The sequence below is a fragment of the Hippoglossus stenolepis genome, chromosome 21 (assembly GCF_022539355.2).
Source record: "Hippoglossus stenolepis isolate QCI-W04-F060 chromosome 21, HSTE1.2, whole genome shotgun sequence".
Taxonomy (NCBI): Eukaryota; Metazoa; Chordata; class Actinopteri; order Pleuronectiformes; family Pleuronectidae; genus Hippoglossus; species Hippoglossus stenolepis.
This window is the reverse complement of record NC_061503.1, coordinates 2,114,185-2,139,735: the sequence shown is the minus strand read 5'-3', so window position 1 is coordinate 2,139,735 and position 25,551 is coordinate 2,114,185. Positions and strand designations below refer to the sequence as shown.

General features: G+C 43.4%; 1 protein-coding gene across 1 annotated transcript; it reads right to left on the bottom strand.

The window, feature by feature from the left end:
* Positions 1-1,261: 1,261 nt before the first annotated feature.
* On the bottom strand, positions 1,262-24,361 carry fmn2b (formin 2b). Its single transcript, XM_035146755.2, is given in 23 exon segments — positions 1,262-4,041; positions 5,396-5,477; positions 5,662-5,811; positions 6,837-6,888; positions 7,338-7,430; positions 7,916-8,036; positions 8,304-8,363; positions 9,266-9,412; positions 9,653-9,782; positions 9,921-10,012; positions 11,877-11,938; positions 12,737-12,824; positions 13,710-13,854; positions 14,988-15,295; positions 15,298-15,344; positions 15,347-15,417; positions 15,419-15,909; positions 17,362-17,420; positions 18,111-18,131; positions 18,406-18,556; positions 18,969-19,150; positions 19,507-19,757; positions 22,531-24,361. Coding segments are annotated over 23 exon segments (4,452 nt in total). The 5' UTR covers positions 24,153-24,361; the 3' UTR covers positions 1,262-4,014.
* Between the last annotated feature and the right edge of the window lie 1,190 nt (positions 24,362-25,551).

Below are 25,551 nucleotides of genomic sequence, written 5' to 3'. Positions count from 1 at the left end.
TGTCACCATTATGTCCAACATGCACAGTTGCTTGTGTTTAAGTTATGTTTGAATATGCATTCTGTTCTGAGAAAACATGATGGTATGTGCATATTGGGTGCTCCTGAAAGTATGTCAATACTATATAGTACAGTAATAGTAAAGTACTTAAAGGTTCGGTGTGTAAGATTTAGGTGAAAAGATCTATTGGCAGAAATTGAATATGAAATAATCTTACTGATGTTTTCACTAGTGTGTTTCATCTAAATTGTACGAATTGTTTTCTTTACCCTATAATAGGCCCTTTATATTCAAAGACTTTATATTTACATCAGGAGTGGTTCCTCTCTACAGAGGATGCCATGTTTTTTTACAGTGGTCCAGACAGAACAGACTAAACACCTTTTGGGTTTTTATGACGACTGAAGGCTTCCAAAGGTTCTCGGATGTTTATAAGGGGAGGGTGAGGTGAGGGGTATTCAGCTGCAACATGCAACTTCACCACTAGATGTCACTAAATTCAACACCCTGAACCTTTAGGTAAACCTAGCTTTCTACAACTGGGGTTGAGTCATTAATGTTGTTTACTCCCCAGCTACTGTGAGCACAGTCCTTGGCTACAAGGGATTAATTACTAGTCTATTATACAGTATGTAGCTTCTAGTGACCAGACATCTTAAAGCTCTTATAATGATAATGTCAAAGAGGATAATGTGATAAGGGTCAGTTGTATTGATTTACCCACAAAGAATTATCAGCCAATGCTGCTGCTCTGTGGAGCTAGCCAATATTTAGCGTTTAAGTTTTTGATTTAAAGCATAACCTGCATTTTTCTTTTTTTGTTTTCTTTTAGGTACTACTAAGTTGTAAAATAAGTAATTTTGCTGGAATGCTATTTGTTAAGGTACTGGACATCCTTGGGAGGGGGAAGGGAGAAGCCATTTTCATGTTATGCGCAGGTGTAACACTAACAAATTTGTTTGAAGATTTAACTGAGTTTTGAGTGTTGGTAGCAGAGGCTGGGGCTCACTATCTTCATCGAGATAGCTGAAAGAAATCCTCAATGTGAGATTACATTGAGTAGCAGAAGCTAGTGAAACACTGTGCAGCCTTGACGTGACTCCACAACTTCAGCTCCCTAAATTCTGGAGAGCCATTTCAGCGTTTGAGTTGTTGGCTATGGGTAAGTCACTCACTTCTGTGTTGACTTCAGGGCCTGGACAGTGAGTTTTCAGTCACGTCCCTGACCTTATCTTCCCAATGATATATCAAATCAAAATAATGCAGAATTCAAGTCTCTTTATTTTACAGAATTTACACTGCAACCGGACCCCATGCATCCTGCTCACATAGATGTATACAGAAGCATTTATTGCAGAAAACAGATGTTAAGTTCCTGTTGTGAATAGCATGCGAGCCAACAGAGGAGGACATCGACAGAAACGCAAAATGTGTCTCATTGTCATTTATTATTTTACATTAATAAAGTCATTAACTCTACAAGAAAATTGAACAGCTGTGATTCATAGTGTGATGCACATCCTTCATCTCACAGCTATCACCCACACACACACACACACACACACACACAAACTCACACACTTGTATCTGATATGATATGGCATATCATTGTAACATATTTTAAATACACATGTAAGCTGACTTGTCCTGCCCATCAACAGTGCTGTAAAAATTGTATATGGTGTGTGACTTTCTACTGAGAGGTGCAGTCTGATTGGAAGGTCAGGCTGGAGATTCACAGCAGCATTGTGGTAATGTGTGAGTCCAAGTGCGTTCTGGGCTGTTGATTGGGCTAACCCACATTTATGTTGCTTTTCAATACAGCACGTTGCAACTATACATTTTAATATTTGTACAGTAAAGCCAGAATAGGTCTGTATATCACTGACTCTCCCTACAAGTGCTTCTTATCAATGCCAGTCAATCCAGCTGTCTGTTACACCAATGGCTGCTGATTTTTGAAGATTTCTTTTGTTTTAGGAGACATAATAATGGCATAATCAACAAAGACTTAGATATGGTGAGATTTAGTCTGGATGAAAAAAGTAAGAATGGATGAAAAATCTAAATGGGGGAAATTTGTCACTTCCTTAATCATGGTAGTTGCAGAGCTTAAATATAAGGGGCTTTATACATTATCACATTATGCTACCAAAAGCCAAATATGATGTGACTGAAAACATAACCTCCTTTGCGTGAGGTAACACAAATGAGGGATTTGCCGATACAGATGTTTGGCTTTTTCCCATGACTATCATTAGGGCCTTTCCAGATCCATCAGTCTCACTGTTTCGCTTTGTAGACTTACACCCCCCTTAACCTTGTGCTGTATTCGCCATTGCTCCGCGGCTATGTTCATTGAAACTTGCAAACTAGTAAACCGTTCACATCCAATGGATCGGGAAGCTTAAATGTTTGAATCTATATTTTGTGTAAATAAAGACAAACCAGTATCACAGTGATGCAAACAACAATCTCAGCATTATTACAGCTGGAAACTTGCGGCTTAACCAGATAAGGACAAATGTTCTGAGATAAAGTTGACTCTGAGGGAGCTGATTGTTAAGACACTGAAGCCTTATTAAGTGTGGAGCCTTGTTGCCGCTGTGGACAAAGTCAAATCGTTCCAAAGTGTCAGTTTGTTTCTCTCCCTGACCTGTGATGAAACTACTGACATAACCAATACAGAACAACAAGCCAGTTTTTGTTTGTGGGATCACTGCCACTGTTGGATCTGGAGAGGGGAGGAATGAATGTCTTTACAAGCCAAGTCAGAAGCAGAGGGCTGAACAAACACCACTTCAAGGATGAGTGAGCTGGAGGTGGAAGATGAAGATTTGATTAACCACAGTGAGGTGAAATGGTTGGGTCATTCACGGAGTTCAACAACCCATGGAGATAAAGGAAAAACCTGGCATGGAACTGAGTGATGGAATATGGCTGTGGGATTTGGCGTTCATGCTGGACATCGCCAAGTAGCTCATCAAGCTGCAAGGTCCCGACCTGCTTCTCAGCTCTCTGTTATCAAATGTGTAACCATTCGAAGCTAAATTTAAGTTATTGAAGGGGTAACTCTGTGCATTTCCACACACTGCGAGAACAAAAGCCTGCTCTGACATCTGAGTTTGCAAAGCAAAAGCAAATGAATGCAATTGCAAAGCTGTTTAATGTGGATCAAGCTGATGTTCCTGAAAACCGACAGCATGGAATCATTGGGCTGGAAAGCTACAAGGTCCCTCTGCTCAAGTTCTATAAACTGTGTGTACGTCTTGAGGATTTTCACATTATGAGGAGACACGAACTGAAGTCTCCGTCTCTGCTCGGGACAATACTGCTGTGAATCCTGCACAGGCTCAGTTCTGGATGTATGTTTTTTCTCTTATTGCATAGCCAAGGCAAACTGAGGAATACTGAGAGTGAGAGTTAGGGAATTAAACTGAAATAACACCATGTGCCCTGGCAGACAGTTGCAGTTAATATTTATAACGTAATACTGAGTCATGTCACATTTTAAACCAGCTGTCTTCCTCGCCGAGCTTGTGGTGATTTGTTGAGGTTACAGTCGGGGGAATAAGTGCTCAACATATTCATTGCTCCTGAAACATTGTGGTCTTGCTGTTGGACTCCACCATTCTGCGGCAAAATGATGATGTGGGCTTATAGGCTTGCACAGACAGTGAGTTCTTCCAGCTGATGTATAATGTATGTCGTGTGTGTGAGCTGCACTGATCCCAGCAGTCCACGATTCCTTGTGCCCGGTGGCCCCTGCAGCAGCAGCATCCTCCCATGACTGTGTTGTACTTAGCAACATAAGGCAACAGGATGACAGAGCAGAAAAAAGTCTGCAAATTAACCAGTGATCAAACAAGATGTCCAGAGTGGGCACAGCTGCACATACAGTGCATGTCGTTCACATTAGTGCCGTCCCTTCCGTTTTCCTTTCCGTCCTCTTCGTACTGTTTGTCTTTGACTCACTGCTGGTGCCCACAGTTGGGAAAACAAACGTGCCAGGGGTCAGATCTTCATGCCCAGCTTGGCTTTCTGTGAAAAAAACACATCATAAAAACGTCACTAAACGTGTCCAACATCTGAAGCAGAACAACTGCAAATACATATTTTGATATATTTAATACTGGGTTGGTCTGGAGTGTTAACAAAGAGATGTATGCCTCATGACAGAGAGATTGCACCAATGGTCCACTGCTTTCAACACTGGCAGCACAATTTCACTCTGTCTTATAGTGGTTAGCACTGGCGCTAGCCCTCAGCATTGCTTCACCATGACTAACATTATACTGGTACTGTATTTCTGGCCTACACCACAGACCAGAGTTCAGGTCCTTTAATCAAGGAAGAAATATACCGCTGTACAAAATGTTACTGCAATGGATTCATAATCAGCAAGTATGAAAAGTAAAAGTATTGATGCAAACAGACAGCCGCTGTCATTGCTTTATCTTCATATGTTACTGGATAGTGGGTGATGACAGGGATTAGTCTATAAGAATCTGTTTTTAAACAGAATGTATTTTGAATGCAATATCTGTAACTATACTATGATTGTTAAATGTAGGTAAAATTCCTTAATAATTCTTAGTCTCTATTGTTGGTGTCATTGAATCCACCGGATGTTGGTCATTTTCTCAACTGCACCACATCATTTCAGCTGCACACTCATGCTGCCAGTCTCCTGTTCTACCACATCCCAAAGATTCTACTGGATTTACTTATGGTGAGTGTGGAGGTCACTGAAGTTCACTGAACTCACATTGTTGTCATTTGTGACATGGAGCATTATGATGCTGGGAGTAATGATTAGGAGATAGTAAACTGTGAATGTAAAGAGATGAACATGGTCAAATAATACTCTATTCTAATCGACTGAACCCAAAGTGTGACAAGAAAACATTCCTCACACCGTCACACCACCAGCAGCAGGGAGGTTCATGCTGTTGACTCCAGATTCGGACTCTACCATCTTTAAGCAGTGTTGGTGAGTCTGTGTCACTATCACCTCACATTTCTGTTCTTGGCTGAGAGGAGTTGAACCTGACATGGTCTAACTGGTGCAGCTATCATTTAAAGCATCATTACATCAATAAATATTACTTTTTATTTTCATTATAACAACTAGTCAGACAGAGCTTAAATATGACGGTTACACAACTGTTCCTAGTCTCTCTCTCTCCTCTCTTTCTCGGTCTCTCTTCTCTCCCCTCTGTCTTTCGGTCGACTCCAACCAGTCTAATATTTTGATTCGATAACTACATGAATAGCCAGTGTACAGGTCTTATTAAGTGGCCAGAAAGTAAATTTCATAAAGCATCCTTATCATGGATCTTATGGAACCTTTTAATAGGAGGCCCCAAAAAACAGGGAACAAAGGTGAACTTACGATGCCAGAGGCGTGTTTGGGTTTGACGCTGTAGGAAGCCTTCTCCTTGGCCTGGCGGAAGCTCTCCTCTGCTGCTTTTAACCTGCACAACACACAATGTTACATATACACACAGTCAGGTCTCCACTTTCAGTATAACACTAAATTCAAGAATATGTGTTATGGTGATATGACTGGTACTAAATTTCCATAACAGGCACTTTAGCTTATTTAAATGACAGAGAGAAAGAAAGCAGCAGGTTGTAGAGCAGCTTGAGACGACGTACCTCTCCTTGAGAATGGTTTTGTTCTCCTTCTTCCACTGGTCCTTGAAGTCAGAGGAGAACTCATGCCAGATGCAGAAGAACGTGTTGGGTGAGACCTCCTTCTCTCCTCCCTTGGCCTTCACTGAGAAGAACACTGTGAGCTCCATGAACCTGAACAGACACAAAGTCAAATTGACACCTTGACCCTTTTCTCTATATGATCCCAGAAATGAGCCACAGTCTGCAGACTATGATGTGAGGACCAGAAGACCTCCAGCCATGACTGTCATTGGCTGTGTGTGGAAACACATGGGTGTAATGTCCATGATGTCCCAGTGATACCTGAGGGTACCTTTTAAAACTAAAAAGTGAAAAAGCTTGAGTGTATACTGGCAGCCATCATCACTTACAGCAATAGAGTCAGACATAAGTCCCTGAGTGTCTTCAACACAAGTCTGTAAGTGTCTTCAGGACAAGTCTCTGTCTGTCCTTAGGACAAGTCTCTGTCTGTCTTTAGGACAAGTCTGTGAGTGTCTTCAGGACAAGTCTCTGAGTGTCTTTAGGACAAGTCCCTGAGTGTCTTCAGCACAAGTCTCTGTCTGCCTTTAGGACAAGTCCGTCAGTGTCTTCAGTACAAGTCTCTGAGTGTCTTTAGGACAAGTCTGTGAGTGTCTTCAGGACAAGTCTTTGTCTGTCCCAGAGTGTCTTCAGCACTCATTCTGTGGATACTTGCCAGCAAAATTATTAACATTCAGCCATACAGTTAGTATTGTATTCATATTTTGGGGCAGTGCAGTCTTAATACAATTATATTTACAATTTTGGAATAAGTGTTACTTCACTGAAAGAGTCAGACATTACAGGTAAGATTAATTTAGCATGATGATATAACCATGCTAGAGCTGTGCTATTAACAGGAAGTAACTCTTGCCCCATTAACATGTTCTCATTGGCCATGCTGTAAGACCTCTTACAACAGGAGCACTGGTTAGGTGTTGGCCATAATACTTTCCAGGTCAAAGTAAATAAAATAACATTTCTGACCTCTTTTCAAAAATGATATATTAATATGACTTACTCACTCACATTCAAGTGCTACATCAAGATTGTGTAAATCAGCACCATGTGTAAACACACACCTCTCTTAGTGGGATGTAGACAGGTGAAATATGACGAATAAAGGAGGTTGTTCTTACAGTTTGTGAGTGCTGCTGAGTTGACCTTCGTGCGTCTCCATTTCACTTTTAGCTGAGAGAGAAAGAAAAATGGAAAAGGTCAAAACAAACAGGTCCCTGGGTGTATTTTCAGCAGCTGTCGTCCATTTATTCAGGTGAAAAGATAAACGTCTCCCTTCCTTGTTTACTTCTGTGATGCGTGGTCCACTGGCCATGCAAATGAAGACCGCCTCTGCCTGAGCCTGCCCCCTCATGCCATAGATACAGATATGATGGCACACTGTAATAGGCCTTCAAACAGTAAATCTCCCGTTTAGAGAGTCATATTACAGAGAGTAACAGTGGGTTCAGGTGACCTGCCAGAACTTCAAAGGTTACTCTATTAAAATGGAGTCTGTGAGAGTAAATCTGAGAACAACACATTGACAAATAAACCGAAAGACTGATTCACAATGTTTCTCTTAATACATACATACATACATACATACATACATACATACAAAAATGGGTTTTGTCTGTTACCGTGTTTCAGGAATTCCTCCATATTATCTTTGAAAGGCTGCAAGTTATCCTCATCCGAAACTTTGCACACCTTTTCAACTTCTGATGTACATGCTGACAAAATAACGCACAAAACAACACAGTCAAGTCAAGATCTAAACTTAAGCAGCATGAAAAGTACAAGTAGTAGTACAGTAAGGCTTGTGTATAGATACTCTAATGCTGTATCTTTCTGGTGAAAACAAAAAACTAAACATTTATGCGAAACGTGAGCTAAGGAGGAAGACATTTTTGACTTTGGCTTTGGCCAGCATTGGTGTTTTTATAGAGGAACAGTGGTGAGTGGCACTGACATAAGTAAAACTGTACTGCTCTCTTTCACGAAGGACATTTGTAGATCATCACTTTAGCCTTCAAAAACATCATTTTCATTCAGAGGCCATTTGGTGAAAGACACACACGGGCAGTGTGTGTGTGTGTGTGTGTGTGTGTGTGTGTGTGTGTGTGTGTGTGTGTGTGTGTGTGTGTGTGTGTGTGTGTGTGTGTGTGTGTGTGTGTGTGTGTGTGTGTGTGTGTGTGTGTGTGTGTGTGTGTGTCACCTCTGAGGTCCTTCCTGAGTCGAGTCAGGTCTTTCTGAAAGTCTTCAAATTTCATCTGTGAAGCCTGGAACAAATCTTGAGGCTCCGGGAGGGGATACACACACGTCTCCCTGCCAGCGTCCTACACACACACACCCAACAAATAATAAGGCCAATCATAATGTTTGATAGTGTTCGTCATTTTTACAGTTTGAAGGCTGCCAGTTTAATAGACATGAAGAATACAGTTTTTAGATGTTGGAGATATGGTCTTATTATGAACCACATGTGAAAGGAAGGCATGATGGGAAAATTCTCAGGGAGGGGGTAAAGAGAAAAATGATACAGATGAAAATTAGATACAGCACAGTCACAGTATGAGAGGAATTATGAAAGCAAAGCAGCTCACCTCATCAAAGTGTCTGAGGTAGTACGCAACAATATAAGACAGAAGACTTCTCGTGCTGTCCTGCATGTGTAGAGAAGACAAAATGTGTAAGAGTGGAGATTTTCCAATGCTTCTCTGTGACGTTCTTTAGCACAGCTAACAAAGAGAAAATGTCCACCACAAATACATCATCGCAGTCATGATGGGACAGAATCAGCACAGTTTTAATCAGTGCAGCAGAATTAGAGATATCGTCCTCTTCATTCCACACATTCTTCTTCCTTGTCGAATTCACTTCTTTCTAACTCCACACCCCCACATTTTTTTTACTTTCCTAACTTACACTTGTCAGACCCGTCCCACACTAACATGATTCAACATGACTAATGTGCTGTAGGATGTTCTGACATTTCTGTTTGTCTTGGGCTAACTTAAAAAACATGATCTACAACGATGTTCAAACACAGCAGTCGACTTATTTACAGCTGACGTGGTGTTACAGCTCATTTCTAGGGTTATTCAAGTTATAGATTTAAAGCAGTAACACAGTTATTACTCCTTTTTTAAGATGTGTGCGAGAATGAACAGTCTCTAAATCTGACAGTAAAGTTTTACTCCCAGAGTTTATGTGCTGCCTTAACAAGGTGAACTGATGAAGGAAGACTCCATGCCACAAGAAGCACATAGAGAGAACAGATTATTGAGGATTAGCTCCTAACTCTGTGTTGATTTGGGTTTGTCCTGGGTACATCCATGAAAGGGACGAGCGACATTTCAAACGACCAATAAGTTAAATGTTGCATAGATATAAAATATAACTATATTGTTATGTTTACAAATAATATTTAAATAGTACACAGTCTATATATTCAGCACATAGAACTACACAATGCTGTAAGGAGCAAGGTGTGTCCAAGATGAAAAAGCAACATTTCCACAAGTTCCATTGCATTTTGTTTCAGGATCTCTCCCTCTTTACTCACGCTGCTCTTGACATCTTTCAGTTTGGGCAGAATGTCGAGGGAGAAGCCATCAGCTTGGCCCCTGGTTCGATTACCACCATTCATGAAGTTACCAAAGGCCAGGACCAGACCCAGAACCTGCTTCACTCTCTCATCGTCCTGTAAGGCCTGCAGAGGAAAACAAAGTCTGTGTCCTTACACAAATCTGACAATAGAGAGGGTGAGGATGGGCGAGGTAAATGAAGGGAACACACAGTGGGAGATGAAAGTGATAAAACCCCAAAACATCTTTCCATCATGTGCACAGAGTCATCATTTGCTGTGTTGAGTTCATGCTGAAGACAAACCACTCTTGTTTTCAAATCACCTGTATTTTTATTTGACAGTAACAATCAGGGCTGGACTCACCTCACAGACTCTCTGCAGCATGTCCAGTTTCCTCGTTAGCGACGATATGCACTCGGAGAAGCTGGACTGGAAAAGGATGCAGAAAACTCTGCCAGAGAAGTTTGGGATCAAGGAGAGCTGGTAGAGAAACCTGCAACAAAGCACAAACACAGGCTGCTGTGGCTCTATCACCTCTGCACTGACTCTCTCACATGTCCTGTGAGATTTGCACCCTTTGTTTCCAAGTATGTCTGTTCATTGGATGTTGAAGTGTCGAGGAATAACTCACTGCTCAGGTTTGTCCAGAGGTTTAGCATTCTCTTTGTCTTTAGAGGACTTGATGTGCTTTTCAATCTTGTCCATTTCCTCCTGCTGTGCCCTCTGGAAGAGATGCAAGTGAATAGCAAACTTACTGTTGGTTGTACTAACAAGAGGTGAAACCAGCCATGAACCTTTCCCTAAGGTGACTTACGACTGTGGAACAACACTAGCTTTGGGGCGTAGAACCGTTTTCAGACATGAACTCCGGAGGATGTCTGAAGAGTTGGGTCAGGACTTTCACACATGAACCACGCAGCAGGAGGTGGGATGTAAATTCATAATTCTGCTATGGAGATCCCATGTTTTTGTTTAAAGCAAATCAAAATTGGCCTTATCAGAGTTCTCACGAGGGGGCTGGCGGGAGAAACTCCGAGCAAAGTCCACAGCTTCTCACTTGGACATTTGCGTTCTCACATACAGCCCCTCCGGAGAATAGGGTTATCTGGTGTTCAGTGCATGTCTGAGGGCAGCTTAAGAGACCTTGAAACAAGCGCTAGATATAATCAATGTGTTAAAGGAGGTGTTGAAATGAGGTGCTCTCGGAAGAGATAAGTTTGTAGGAGGTTTTTAAGAAAGAGAGGGATGCCCCTGCTCTGATAACATCTGGCAGCTTGTTCAACCATCAGGGAACCACAGACGAGAACAGGATGGACAGTGACTGACATGTGTGCAGGGATGCAACACCAGAAGACGTTCAATAGAGGAATGGAGAGGTGATTGTGTTTAAGTAGATGGTGCAGACCCAGGCGTCGCTCTGTGTTTATGACTTGAATTTGAATTGGCAGCCATGGCAGCCGGTAGACGATGATGAGCAGCCGAGTGACGTGCCCTTTTAGGCTGATCGAAGGCGAGACACACCTCTGCATTCTGTAAGTTTTTCCCCGTGCATGAAGGGAGGCCCACCGGAAGGGCAATGGAGTAGTCCAGGCATGAGATAACCATGGCTTTCATATTACTTCCCACAAGGAGGTTATGTTTTCATTTATGGGATTGGTACTGATCAGTGTGTGCTATTTTGTGTAGATCCAGATAAAAATCTGCAGACCAGCAGATTGCAATTCCTGAATCTCCTGCTTCCACTTTTGAGCTTTAGTTGAAGGAACGAACACGGACAACGTCTTTCTTTTCTTCGTTGCAGTTCTTTAAGAAAAAGTAATTGCTCTTCAGCATCTATCACCTTTAATTCCAACTCCAACATGATCTGCTTAGTAACACTCGCCGTTGTTCTGAAGTAAATAGAGACGCCAGAGAATTTGTAAATAAGCGGACCAGAAACCTGATTAAAATCAACACAGTAGCATAGAAACTCAACGGCTACTGGTGTTTCGGCTCCACGCCCATTAGCGTTTCAGCAGTGTAATTGCTCGACACACACACCTATACACTAGTATGAATGCTCAGTCCCAGGCGCAGGCTACATTCCTACGGCGTAGCTTCAACACAGAAGCAATTGGGCTTTAGATTTCAGACTTAAAGAAATTGACTTAAAGTTGGCGTTCCTTCATCCGTGTGGATATGTCCGAGAGACAAGCAGAGATACATGTCGAGACTGCGAGGTCACTTAATATTTATTTACTTCATGAATTATTTCTACAATAGATATTCAGGGACATCGTTTCCACTGGAAGATAGGATGTGATGCTTTTTCCTTTCTTTGAGCTTCCCTGAGCACTATTCTCTTACTCTCCGCTTACTATTGATCTACGCTTGAAATGTTGGCTGGTAATATTTTGTCTGCAGTGTGGTGAGTGCCTTCTTATACTGTAAACAGCTTATAGAATATTTCAACTGTCATGCACTGGGTCACAATTCAAATTAACGAGCGATTCACTATTCTTAGCATACATGAAAGTAACACAAACATATGACCACATACAGTATTGCCAGACAGACAACATAAACTGACAAAGACTGTGATGCTCACATTTTCATACAGGGCCTGGAGGGTCTCCAGGTCCACTACCGTGTTGTCCAAGTTCAGGATGGCTGAGAGAGAGAGAGAGAGAGAGAGAGAGAGAGAGAGAGAGAGAGAGAGAGAGAGAGAGAGAGAGGGTGAATTCACAAAATAACATTATTTGTGCTCAATATTTATTTCTTTAAAGTCTGTTATAAGTTGGTCCTCTCCTACACCCCCATAAGGCTGTCAGATTTTTTCTAAAGCTGCTTTTAGACATGCACTGACATTCTCCAGGCGGGGGGGGAATCCGGACCAAATTCACCCGACATCTTCCAGAGGCTTAAAACACGTTTGTCCTTCACAGTGGCCTTACAGCCTCTGCTCAACCACAGAGGCGAGTTTACAGAGTCTGGCTGCTCAGACCTGCTCAGGTTGAAAATGTGGTGAATATGGTGGAACATTATGATGTCACAAAACTATATGCACAAATAAGAAGTCATCTTGCCCAAATGGGAGCTGCAAAAATAACACGAGAGGAGTCAGTGAGTCCACATAGTCACCAATCCACACAGAGAAGAGGTGTGATCAGAAGGCAACTCTGTGGGTAGACTGAATGTGCACAGAGGCTATGATGCCATGTAGGATCCTCTACAGTAGAGCAGCATGTTCCTTTGCCAGAGGAGGTTTATATAAAGAACCCCAGGCTGGTTTGAAGTTAGGAAATAACCCCAGATACTGTAAGTTCTCCATGAGACGTCCCTGCATCCATTGTTATTCAGTCTTTCATGGGCCTCTCTCCACAAAAACAGGAAATTCATCGCTAGAGAAACAAAACCATCACAGTAATCCAGCTGCAAGGAGTATAGCCGACAAAGCGATGGACTCACCATGCTGGATATCTTTCATATCGAGGTGCAGGGAGGACATGAGGATTCCTACTGCCTGAGATCGCTTGTTGTTTAGGAGCTTCACAACCTGCAAAGGAACAGATTCAGAAGCTTACAGTATATGTAGTTTTGCCATCCAGCACACACTGTGGGACAAATGCTAAACCGGTTTGTGTTTGATTTTGCATGACTGACAATTGGATAAAAGTTGGCACTGGAAGATGAGTCATCAGGGGAATACATTAGAAGCTTCTGTCTGGAAAGGAACATACTGAAGTGCCTGGTCACCAATATGGTTAGAAATCTGCCTTTGTTGACCATGAATATTCACAGTAAATGAAATGGTTCTCGGGTCAGTAGCTTCATAAGCATTTGTATATTTTGTATTTTGTCAATTTGCACATTTTCATACTATTTTAATACATATGATAAATGTGATATCATAAGTAATATATATTTATACATTTATTTCCCTGCATGTTTCCTATTTGACATGTCATTGACAAAATAACAAAATTACAAAGTCCCTGGTAAAGAACCTCCTATTAATGGTCAGATATCTGATTGGATAAGACACAGAAAGTTGCCACCAGCTTGGATTCCAGGTCAGTATTCAAATATGCCGATTCAAGTAATCAACTTCAACATTTCTTATTGTTTAAAATCACATATGTATCGACTTGTTCAGGTGCATATATTTGTAGAACCACTTCCGTGAGCATCAGTCGGCCTGTAATTGTATAACTTGGATACAATTGCTGCCGTGAATTGATAAAACAGACGTGACTGCAATCTAGGCCTTGTCATATGTGTCCTGATACACACACTGAGACTTGTCAGCCTTAGAGATGATCCGTTAGATAATCAATAATCATTCTAGCAGAGAATTTCAAAGCCATATAAACCTTTTAAGTTTTAAGAAGCAATAATTAATATGTCAGAATTCTGTGATTAGCATGTAAAACACACTGACCTGTTTGGCCTTGGACTTGGTGATGGTGTCGGAGAGCGGCTGCTTCTTAACCTTCACAGCTGTTTTCGAGAACAACTCCACAAACTCTTCAAAGTCCATGTCAGGCTCCTCAATTGTGTCCCACACCAATGAAGAAGAAACCTCCCTAAGAAACACAAAACAGTTACTACATGTGAAGGTCAACAGTAAAGATAACCAGTGTGTAACAACAACAGGGAGAAACACTAGATTTCAAAACTTCTCTCTGAATTTGTTCACTATTATTAATGTCAGATAATGTTGATGAATCACATTTCCTCTGTTCTCTAAAGACTGGCTTGTCATGTTTTACTGCCTCAAATCACAATATCATTGTCCAACATTTTATGCAGCATGTTGTAGAAGTTTCCAAACAGCCCTTGGGTTTCCAATCAGTCTGGTAATATATTTGCCTTTAATTTACCAAAGTTATTGTATCATAATGGTTGGGGAGTTTAAATGCAGTTGAGGTTGCAGACTTGTTTGAAAAGTCTACCACTGAACATGCTGTTGATGTCACATAGGGGTTGCGTTCATGTGCAGGCAAGCGGCTCTGAAATATAAAACCAGTCGAGGCTGTTCAGTTCACAAAAACAGATTCAGTCAGCACACAACAGGTAAACATGGACGTGGTCGAAACCAGCAAATCTCAAGGTCAATGCCCAAACAGATGTTAATCCGTTTTCTGTGTTAAAGCTGATACTTGCTATGCATTCACTTTCCAACAGCAAGAACACTGAACTAACCTATGACCGTCAATTTCAGAGAATGTTTGACTTTTTTATATTTTTCTTCTTGTCCACAAACCAGCTGTGGATTAATCCGCTCCTGGATATAGTCCATAACAAATTCACAATTTCCTCCTGTATGTGTGATAAAAACCAATGTGAGCAGCTGTTTCAGGAAATCACTGAGCCTTTTTAAAAATGGAACTATGTATGTGTAAGCAGTTTTTAAAGGTCAACTTTTTCTGTAGGATCCAATAAGCTCAGAGCGGAGGGCCACAGAGAGAGGAGGGAGGTAAAGTGTTGAGAGCCAAACTTGGACATTGCTGGTTTGCAGCTTTTCTTGAGGTTCGAGGACAATAGAAAAGAAAAACAACAAACCAATTCTAGGTTATAGGTTACAATGTCTGATGTCTTCCTATTTCTGAACCTCTCCTGCTTTATACTGTTTTCTGCATTTCAAAGAAAATGTCCTTTTTAAATTTAAAAGAATTGCAGTGGGTGCATGACAACAGTCGTCTCTTTATGTCTTTACTTTTTGGTGTTCAGCTGGATCCTGGTCCAGTAAAGTGGCTTCATGGGTCTGGGTGGCTCCACCAAAGCCTTCCGTGGGGGTTTCTCCTGAGTCAGACCCAGAGCATACAGCCCAAACGGCAGAGGAGGAGGCAGCGAGCCCATACCGCCTGGGAGAGCCGGGGCACCGAAGATGGCTCCTGGTGGAGCAGGGGGAGGAGGAGGCCCACAGCCTGGAGGTGGTGGTGGTGGAGGAGGAGGAGGTGGGCCTCCGAATCCTGGCAATGGAGGAGGAGGGGAGGGAGGGGCAGTGCCACCAGGGAGAGGAGGGGTGGCGGTGGAGGTGGAGGTGGAGCACTGCCACCAGGCAGAGGAGGGGAGGAGGTGGGGGTGGCATGAGACCACCAGGAAGAGGAGGAGGAGGAGGTGGAGGAGGAGGAGGAGGAGGAGAGGAATGCTGAACCAGGTGGTAGAGGAGGTGGTGGTGGAGGAGGAGGCACTGAGCCCACTGGTAAGGGTGGGGGAGGAGGAGGAGGAGGTGCCACAGTCTGTGCTGGATGAGACGGAGGCTGCTGCTGACACGAACACTGGGGGGGGGGCTGCAGGGAGCCGGTCTCTCCACCCGACTCGCTGCAAGGCACTTTGAACTTAAAGCTGTCGTCCATGGGCGAGGTCTGAACCGACTTGGCCTCCAGGCAGCCCGGAGAGGGAGGGGCCTCTGTCTGCAGGTGGGCGTCACACACATCCCTCAGCAAGCCCTCCTCCCCCCCACACTCCTTATCCGTGGTGGAGGTGGTGGGTTTCATACTGTCGCTGTCCAGCAGAGGGGGCTGTCGCTCCAGCTCAGCGATCTTAGTCCTGAGGTCCTCTATGGTTTGTTCCAGCTGCTGGATGACGTTAATGTGCTTCTCCTTCAGTTTTGTGGAAGGTAGGACTCTTTCTTCCTGCAAATAACAAAAAAAAACAACTCCATTAACCTCAGAAAAAATAAGAATCACCTGCTCAGAAAAGTCTACTCTGACTGAGACATGTGACTCTGTGGGTCCCCTGGGAAATATAAACTCTCACAACAACAATCACAAAATAAATAGCTCTATCAGTGAGGAATATGTACAGCATCAACATTTGGTGCCAATGCTCTGACCTCGTAGCTCAAATGGTTCACCATAGAGACAAGCTAGTGCGTCATAGGACTGTAGCGTCTGATTAGAGTTGACTACATCAGCTACCTTGTCTCTCATAATTTCTGTTTCCATTTAGCAGACTTTGCAAGATCTAAGAAAATCCAATTCACAAACTAAGGGTTGATTTAAGTGCAGCCTTGTCTCAGGAGATAGAGTAGGTTGTACACTAATCAGAAGGACACTTGACTCTTCCAGTCTGCAAGCAGAAGCATCCTAAGATACAGAATCCTCATATTGCCCCTAACGGCTGATTGCTGTGCATATAGTGCTGGATGAGGTAACGTGCTTTGACAGGTCAAAATGAAAATGAGTAAGTGCATTTAGTTTGCATCCAAATCCAAATCTCTCAGTTAATCATTGGTGTGTTTTGGGTGTAACATACTATAAACCAATCAGAGGGCCATTTGCCATATCCTTTAAAAGCCAGGTGAGGTCACACCTTAATGAATTTATATTTTAAAGGTAGTCAGTGGGAACACTTCCCTGCAGAGGAAAACCTGCATGCGAGTATATCATCTGTGTGTGTGACAAGCAGAGTGTACACACATTGTGCACCTGCATATGTGTATATTTGTTAAGCTGTTTAATGTGGAACCGGCATCGATGTGCCTGAGAACCCACCACACAAAATCACTGAGCTGCAAAGCAACGATGAGCTTAAAGTTACAACAATCCCTCCGCCTGAGTTCTCTAAACTCTACGTACATTCTATATCATCATCATCATCATCATCATCATCATCATCATCATCATCATCATCATCATCATCATCACTACCATCTGACATCAGACTCCTCACTAAAGTGAAAAGTTTCAGCCATCACACCAGAATCAAAGGTTATAGAGTCATGTATCTGTTCATAATTTCATTTGGCCCTTGAAGGATGCTATCAAATTGAAATAGATAAATAAAAGGTGTACATATCCACCTGCCCTAATGTAGATTTTGCTACAAAAACCCTTCAGAAAAATTGGCTGCTGATCAAATCTTTACTAAACTCTGAAATAATCAAAACTGTTGTTTAGCTCTGTGCACACCAACAGCACTTTGTCATCCCTACTATGTGTAAAAGTGAAAAAAGAAACACTTATTTAGGATCATGCACAAATCATTACATTACACTGTTCAGAATATCATATTGCACTCTGTATAACAGTCTACATAGAGTTTGTTAAAAAAAAACATAACAGCCTCAAATGAAAGTGACTGACCAGACAATCTTGACTCTCCTCCTGTGGTTGCTTCAAACCCAACATGGCTGCAGGATGCTCTGCAGAGACACACACACACACACACAGACACATCAGCAGGTCAGTACAACACAACCACACTCCTGTGGGTGATTATGAACACATGAAAGCATGACGTGACTGTACATAATACATATCTATCAATCTGCTGTGATATAGATTGTTACATTTTCATAGTTTGTTGTCAAATAGAAGGAAGTACCAGCCAATGAGCTGCTTGTCTCAACAAATAATGATGATGTAGAATACTTGTAGTGCTTTAAACAAGATGATACTCCACACTCCACAAGTTGGTTGGATTATTAATTCTCTTGCTATCTTTGCTTTACTGCCATTCACCTGTGTGAAGATGTGCCGAAGTTTCCTTGGGCAAGATACTGAACCCTGAATGGCCCCTCATAGAAACAAGTGCTTCCCATAGACGCACTGTATGAATGTGTGTGTAAATGGGTAAATGGCAAAACTGTACTTTAAAGCACTTTGAGTGGTCATCAAGATTAGAAAATCACTAGATAAAAACAGAACATTTACCATGTATTATTTATTCCTGTGTGCACAGATTTTGTTTAATAACTGTGAACCTTGTTCCTGCTGTTTTGGTTTCCTTAAAGATTTGGCAAAACCACAACCAAGCTTAATACCAGGGAGCCAACCCTCAACCAACCATGGTACAGGGTGGTTTATTTCAAAGTTATGATGTTACCACTGACCTTGATTGTCCTCAACAAATACTGAAGAATGATCCCATTCAGAAGACAGAAAAATGAAAAACAAGGGGAGAAGAAACAAATGCAAAGGTCAGAGTCGATGCACAAAGCTGGATTGAGATCAGTGATGATATTTGGTCTTTCACACACAAATCTACAGAATCTGCGTATTGCATTCACTTGAGAAAAAAAATCTGCTGTGTTTTTCTGAATTTAAATTTGTATCGCAACAAATGACAGGTTTGATGACAATCTGTATGAACATTGTGACCAGGACATGTGGAAGTGTTATTATTACCAGCATCTGTGGATTTGAATACGTTCCTATTTTCTGAACCAGGCCTGGTTGGGGGCAAGGGACCCTTGATCTGCCCAGGAGGCCTCCCATCAAGCAGATCCAGGGAGTGTGGCGGCTGGTTAACTGCTGCCCATGTATACAACTGGTCATGCTGTGGAGACAGTGAGAAAGAGGCCAGTCAATGAATAACGTGAGAAATGATACTGAGTTTGGTTCAAAATAATACAAATATGAGCTTTTTGGGAGTTTTAATGTGTTTACAGAGTTAGTGTGAGACTGCAAGTGATCATTTGAGATGTGCACTCAATTTTGTGATTGTGTGTCTGTAGTAAGTCACTGATGTTTCACTTACTCAAATCAGCATGTTATCAGAGTCACCAAGTTGCTTTTGTGACACCACAATGTCTTGTTAATGCATTTATGAATATACATTGACTGATAAACTCACAATATACACACGCCTCCTTTGTAAACAGGTCTTTGTGAAGAATATAAATCCAAACAACTCAGAACAATCATGTCTGAAGCTGGAAATATAATGTGTATGACTTGCGGCTACTTACGTCGAACCTGGCTGATGGTGTGGAGGTGATGTGTGCAGGGCTGTCACCCAGCTTCTCTCTGAAGCAGTCGCTGAACGGCAGCAGGAGGCCCATGGCCAAGATCCTGGAGCACAGCCTCTCGGCCTCCTCGGGCTCCTCCTGCTGCTCCTGCTGCAGGAACAGCTTCTCCAGCAGGGTGCGACCTGTACATGACATAATGACAGAGAGAGACAAGGTTAACTTTACCTGGGACAGGGTGGAGCTAAGGGTTTTTGATCACTGACTTGCACACAACCTAAATGTTTCTGTCAGCACAAGGTTTAATTACAGATTACATCCTATCAGAGGCTATGAGTGTTTTGGATGAACACTGACCTCCTCTGTATGCTGACCTCTCGCTGCTCTCCTCAAGATGCAGAAATGACACACTGAGGTTAAATCAGTTATTTTATCCTTAGTGCCGTTAAGACACTTCTGTTGCATTTAGTTTCAGACTCTCCCACCCACAGGAAGTGGTAATCATGGACAGAATTGAGAGCTGAGACGGCCCTGTACTCACCTGTAAAGACGTCCGGAAAGCCGCAGGTGGAAACCTGTCCACAGGAAGATCTTCTGGTCGCACACAGGGGCTGGCTGCCTCCTCCTCTGTAGCCCTCCAGATATTCTCTTGAACCACCAGAGCCTCCTCCATCCTCCTCTCTGCTCCTCAGCCTCCTCTCGAGCTCCTCTGTCCAGTCAGCTGAGCGACTCAGAGACCCGGCCAGGCTCCGGGAGCGCTGCCTACGGGCCCGCTGACCCTCAGCCATCATCCTGTCAACATTTACATTTCTAGCTTTCACAGTGCAAGTGGATGTTACAATTAAACTTCTTATCTTGTCAAATTGCAGGTTGGATTATGTTCATGGAATAAGTGTGCTGAATGTTTTTAGACAGTTGCTTCCATTTATGAAATGAAATGAAGTGGTATGAAAAAAATGAAGAGGAATAACAGACCTGCAACTTGAGTCAGTTTTCAGTCAGAAACCTCAAAAACATCATTCAAACTGTCCGTGTCATTACTGCTTCTTAATGCAATGAGATGGGGACTGCGTTGCATTAGCCTCACATATCCAGACCCTGGCTGCTCACATTACCATTTTGCTATATGGAAAAAACGCTTGGCCATGTTTGTATTTTTTCTAAACCAATCACAGTCGTCTGAGGTGGTGCTGAGCTCAGCATGCAGCGGCAGAGGGGGAGGAGAGAATGCTGTCTGAAAGAGGAACCGACGGCAGGTTCATACCTAAAGTTGACATCTGATGACTGAGTCAGTGCAGCGCTGCTTCACCACATAACAAGGTAACAGAAGCAGGCACTGTGATGGACTGAATATAAGGATTCTTTTTTCTTTGACTTCTATACTTTATGGAGATTAATAGAAGCCATCATGGGAGCAGTCAGATGTATTGTAGAAATTAGAAGGAGGTAAAGATTAAAACCCTACTGAATGCAATGCAGCTAAGTATAAGCTTTTAGTCAAAAGTCGAAGGGATCAAACATGCATAACATTGGTTCAGTCATTGTAGCTCCTCGTGCAGTGTCTGTTGTAAACCTGCATGTTTGTAATGGTCTGTTTGCTTCTCCTTTGTTGATGCTACTTCCTCTTTAGTCCTTGTCATTAGTGAGTCCTCCTCAAACAGCTCTACAATGTACTGTCACTTTGTGTTGTTTGTGCGCTGGATGTTGTGTGCAGAGCCTTTTATGAACAGTCTGTGGTGCAGAGTGAAGTTAAAAAAACTTTGTGTACATCCTACCTGGTTTATCCGCATGTCTATCGGGATCTTTAGAACAAGGTTCAACGTTTCAAAAATAAAAGCTCTATATGTAAAGCATTGTAGCAACAAATCAAATTTTGTGCTTTTACTTTGTAGACAAATTGCTAAAGAGGAAGTGATTCTATGATTGTTGTTGCTGTGTCAGTCTGATATTGTGAAATAAAAAGAATACAAATTATCAAACACTGGAACTACACACTTGAACTTTGGTGTAAATTGTAGTAAAGGTACCTCAAACTTAGAAACTTTAATGGAGCTAACAACATTAGCAACAGTAAACAGGCACTGCAGGCCTGTCAAGTTTCTCATCCTGCACTGAGGTGATAGCATCATCAGATAGAGTCTAAAGCTGAACAAAAGCTAATTAATTCCCCTCAATATTCAGCGTTGATAAAGCGAATGTGTTGGCTCGCTGAACTCCTGCTTCCTGCACCATGAACACAGACACGTCTCTCATCTACGCCAAAGATGATCACTGACATCTCTAAATGTAGCACTACGCAGTTTAATGACGGACACCCATGATAAATATAAACCGGTGTGTTTCTGCTTTTGTTGATGAACACATGAGGTGTGAGATATTTGTCAGTGTGACATGTTGGAGGAGGATTACATGAACTTTCACTCAGTCAACTGTCCTTTGAATTTGGATTTTTTCAGTGAATCACACCAAGTTAACATGTTAGTGAATGTAGTCGTCAAACATGTTATTAATAGATATTTGCAAGGTTCAGCAGGAGGCATTAACAAGTGACTTTGACCAACTTACAGTTAATTAGCGGGATAAGGGTTAACCTTAACCTTAACCCTATTGTAGCCTGCCCTGCAGACCCCCAGAGCCCATTAGAAAAGCTTGACAGGTGGTGAAACAGTAACTAAAGGGAGGTTGAAGGTTTAAGTGAGAGGTCAATTCCAGTTTATTACAACTCTGGTCTGATTCTAATTGCTCTAGAGCTGGGTGACATCAGCACAACAAAGTGTGGCAGGGCAAGGAACTGTCAGTTTCCCTGCTCTTTCACACTGTCACACTTAGAACTACCAATAAAGGCCACAGTGCCCCCACACCCCCCCCAAAACAACCTTAGCTATACATAAGCAAATCGTTTGGTCAGATGATTTAAACCACTGTATTTATAGGACAAAATGCAATGCTGCTTTCAGATGCACTGCACTCCTGATAATCTCCTGACAATATGTATGTGAGAATGCAAATGTACGAGTTAGAGCCTTCGCACTTGTTGGAAATGAGCTTATGTGAGAAAACAGCAGGAGATCCTGCACAGGATTCTCCCAGCGGTGATCTCGAAATGTTGGTTATAATACAATCAACATTTCAATATTCCCTCATTGAACAGAGAACTGTAGGGGACGTGGCTTTGTAAACTGTGACGTATGTTTGCAAGTGACAGTTTGAGTAGTGAATTAAGTGTTCACCTTTATTGTCTCTTTAAAATGACTTCACCTAAGGGAGGGGTATGTTTACCACCTGCCTGATCTATTTCCTCCCATGCACTGCAACACTGCTTTGTTAACATGGTGATGCCACTGTTACTGAAACAGTGTCCAAAACTATGTTGGACAAGTTGTAGTAAACTGGAATTATCGTTCAATTATCTCTTAATGATAATCTGAGTGAACCCACTATCTGCAGTTTTACTCAGCTGATGGAAAGTTTAAATCAAACCCAAGGTTCCTTAAGAAACATATATGAAGTGTTGTCAATCACAATGAAAGAGTTTGAAAGAATCATGCAGCAGCACCACAGGTACCTGTGGAGGTGATGGTGGACTCTACGCGGGGACAGAGGGCTGTGGGATGGGGACAGGGATGGGGAGTGTCCTGGGGAGCTGAGCTGCCTGGTGGTGGTCTTTATGTAGGAGGGGAAGATAGGAGGGTAGGGTTTCACCACAGGGCTAGAGGAGGTGGAGGAGTGGGTGGACCTGAGGAGTCGTTTGGCCAATGTGGGGCTCTCCTGGGGAGGCAGTGGGGTGAAGCAGATGCTGCTCCTCCTGCACCGCTGGGTGGAGGGGGAGGCACTGGTGCTGGCTGAAGCAGAGTGGTGCTCAGAGCTGGCACTTAGGCAGTCCTCAAGGGACTCTGCACTAGTACCCGAGCCCAACGGACCCTCACCTTCCTCGGACAGGATGCCTGGCCTCAGCCCATCGGTGGCTTCAGGGCTTGTGTTGTGGCTGTCTGCGGGAGGAGGACTGAGATCCATATCCACCCCAGGCTCCCTCTCCTCCTGAGGGGTTTCGCCTCCAGCTTCCTCCTCCTCCCTTGGGGGTATGTGATCCGGGAAGCTGTTGCCACTGGTTGTCATGGTGACTGGCTTGACTGCCACCCCCCCTACAGTAGCCATGGTGACTGCCGTGCAAGCGGGCTGCTGTACCAAACCATGCTGCTCTTTTGTGCCTGTGGCAAAACAAAGAGAGGCTTCTCCCTCTCCCTCCCTCTGTCCCTTCCCGTTTAACTCCAGATACTCCACCTCCTCCCTCTGCACCTTCTCCTCCTTGCTCTCCTGCACCTCTGTGTGGATGGTGGGGTTGATTGTTGGAGGCTGGTCCATGTCCTTAACTGAGCCAGACAGAGTCCCCGTCTTTAAGAATGACAGCGCATCAGACGCCGCTTCTAATTCTGGGGTCAGGTCAAGTGCTTCAGGAGGAGTTAATTGAACTACTCCATTACTCCTCTTCCCTTTCTCCTCCCCCCCTCCCTGTACTTCCACAGTCGAGTTAACCACCCCCTGCTGCTGTTGGTGCTGCAGCCTTATAGCGAGCTGGATGTCCGCTAGCAGATCCTCGTGGTCTGCTGCTGAGTGGAAGCTGTAAATATCAGTGTCTGACCCAGAGCTCCCTCCCTTCTGCCGTCCATTCTCTGCGGGAGAGGTCGCTGCTGTCGAGGTTTTCCGCTGCACCTCCTGACTCTGCTCTCTTCCTCCTCCATCTCCATCCTTGTTCACTGGCTCCACTTTCTTCCTCTTCTCGGGCAAAGCAGCCTCGGTGTCCGACTGTCCGAGCTCATCTGCTGACAGATCAGGTGTTTTTGTCCTGTCCAGCTCATCTTGTTGTGATGCTAACACGTCCTCCTTTGAGCCTGTTACAGAGGAAGACGCGTCTCCTTTCCCTTTCAGGTTGCTCTTTCTCTTGCGGATGGAGAAAACAGAGGGCTTGGACTCGGATTTGTTTTTTTTCCTGCCTGGTCCTGTGCCATGCATCCCCCCTCCTCCTCCACTGCTGCCTGCTCCTTTACCTCCATGCTTAGCGTGCAGCTTCTTTCCTCCCTTTTTTGTCACATCCCCTCCTCCCTCTCTCCATCCTTCATCCAGTGATGGGTAGCTTCCATTTCCCGATGCTGCCGCAGCTTTCCTTTGCTTAGCCTCCTGGTTGCCCATGTCGATGGAGAGCGACTGACGGCTGTCTGCCTCACTCAGGTCATGCCTGGGAGAGCTTTTTCTGTGTGGGGGGAGCTTTTAGATGCCCGGGGAAGGTAGAGGCGTCTTGGCCTAAGCTGTGGATGCACGTCTGGTGGTGAAGGAGGAGCTGCTGCTGCTGATGATGTTTTTTTTTCCCTCCCTCTGTTGTGTGAAGCTCTTCGTCGTTGTTTTCCGGTGACGAAAGCTGGCGTGGCAGTGATGCTGGCGCGGATGCAGGAGACACATACAGCTCCCTCTTCCTCCTCCCCTCTCTCTCTCTGTGTCTTACCCTCCCCCTCTTCCTCCTCTCCATCTGCTCTGACGTAGGGGCTGCATGCTCAGTGAAGGTCTGACGGGGAGGAATCTGGGAGAGATGGAGAGCCACTGGAATGGGGACACAAAGCCAGGTTTGCTGAGAGGAATAAAGATGCTGCCAGATACTGTGACGGTGCTGGTGGCTGAGTGGACTGGAGGCGGGGATGGAAATGCACACCCTCCTCTTAGCCTCTCGTGCAGTCTGCCAGTGTAGTTAAGTGCACCATTCTTCACTACATTTCCCATGATTCCTAGACTGCTGGCTGTATTACCCATAGTGCTAAGTGTGGGCTGCACTCCAATAAAGAGGTTATTGGTTTTTCGAAATTCTAAAAGCATTTCAAAAGTCCTGAAGCGCTGTGTTAAAATGGGGTGAATGTAGAATGAAGCACTGTGAGTGTTTAAGACTAGAAAGGTTTGCCCAGTTGTAAACGGAAATGTAGATGGATGGATTTCTTATCAATTATAATGTTATGATAAATTAGTTTAGAATAGATTTTCAGCTTGATTATGATAATATGTTCCCTCATGTCATATCATTTGCTTCATAGAGCATTGGGAGAACAGGCACAATTACAAGTGCAGAAACATTCAGGTCACAAATATAAACTTGCACTCAGAGTTTATGACATGTGGCTCTCGTTAGTTAACAAGTTGCCCTTATTGAATTGTATTGTTATTCTGTTGAAAATCAAGCCAACTGATTTAATATCCCCTGACAGAATAGAAGGAATAGAGATAATGTAGAGGGGGGGACACTAGGACCCAGGCACAATTTGGCAAATCAAGGGAGAGCATCTCAGCAGTTAAAAGGCCGATTGAGCACAGGTGTGTGTCAGCATTCATTCCTGCTCTGGTGATCACCCCTGTGCACATGTCCTTGGTAAGACAAACAAACCTTTGTTTTAATCAGAAAAGTGTGATTGTTGGGGTAATGTAGGGGTGCAAATGCATGAATTTTAATGTAAATATAGAATGTGTTGAGGTTTTGCTGTTTATATTGTTTCTTTTGTAAAGGGTCATAACGGTCCAGAATTAGTTGCAGTGCAGGTATGAAACTGCG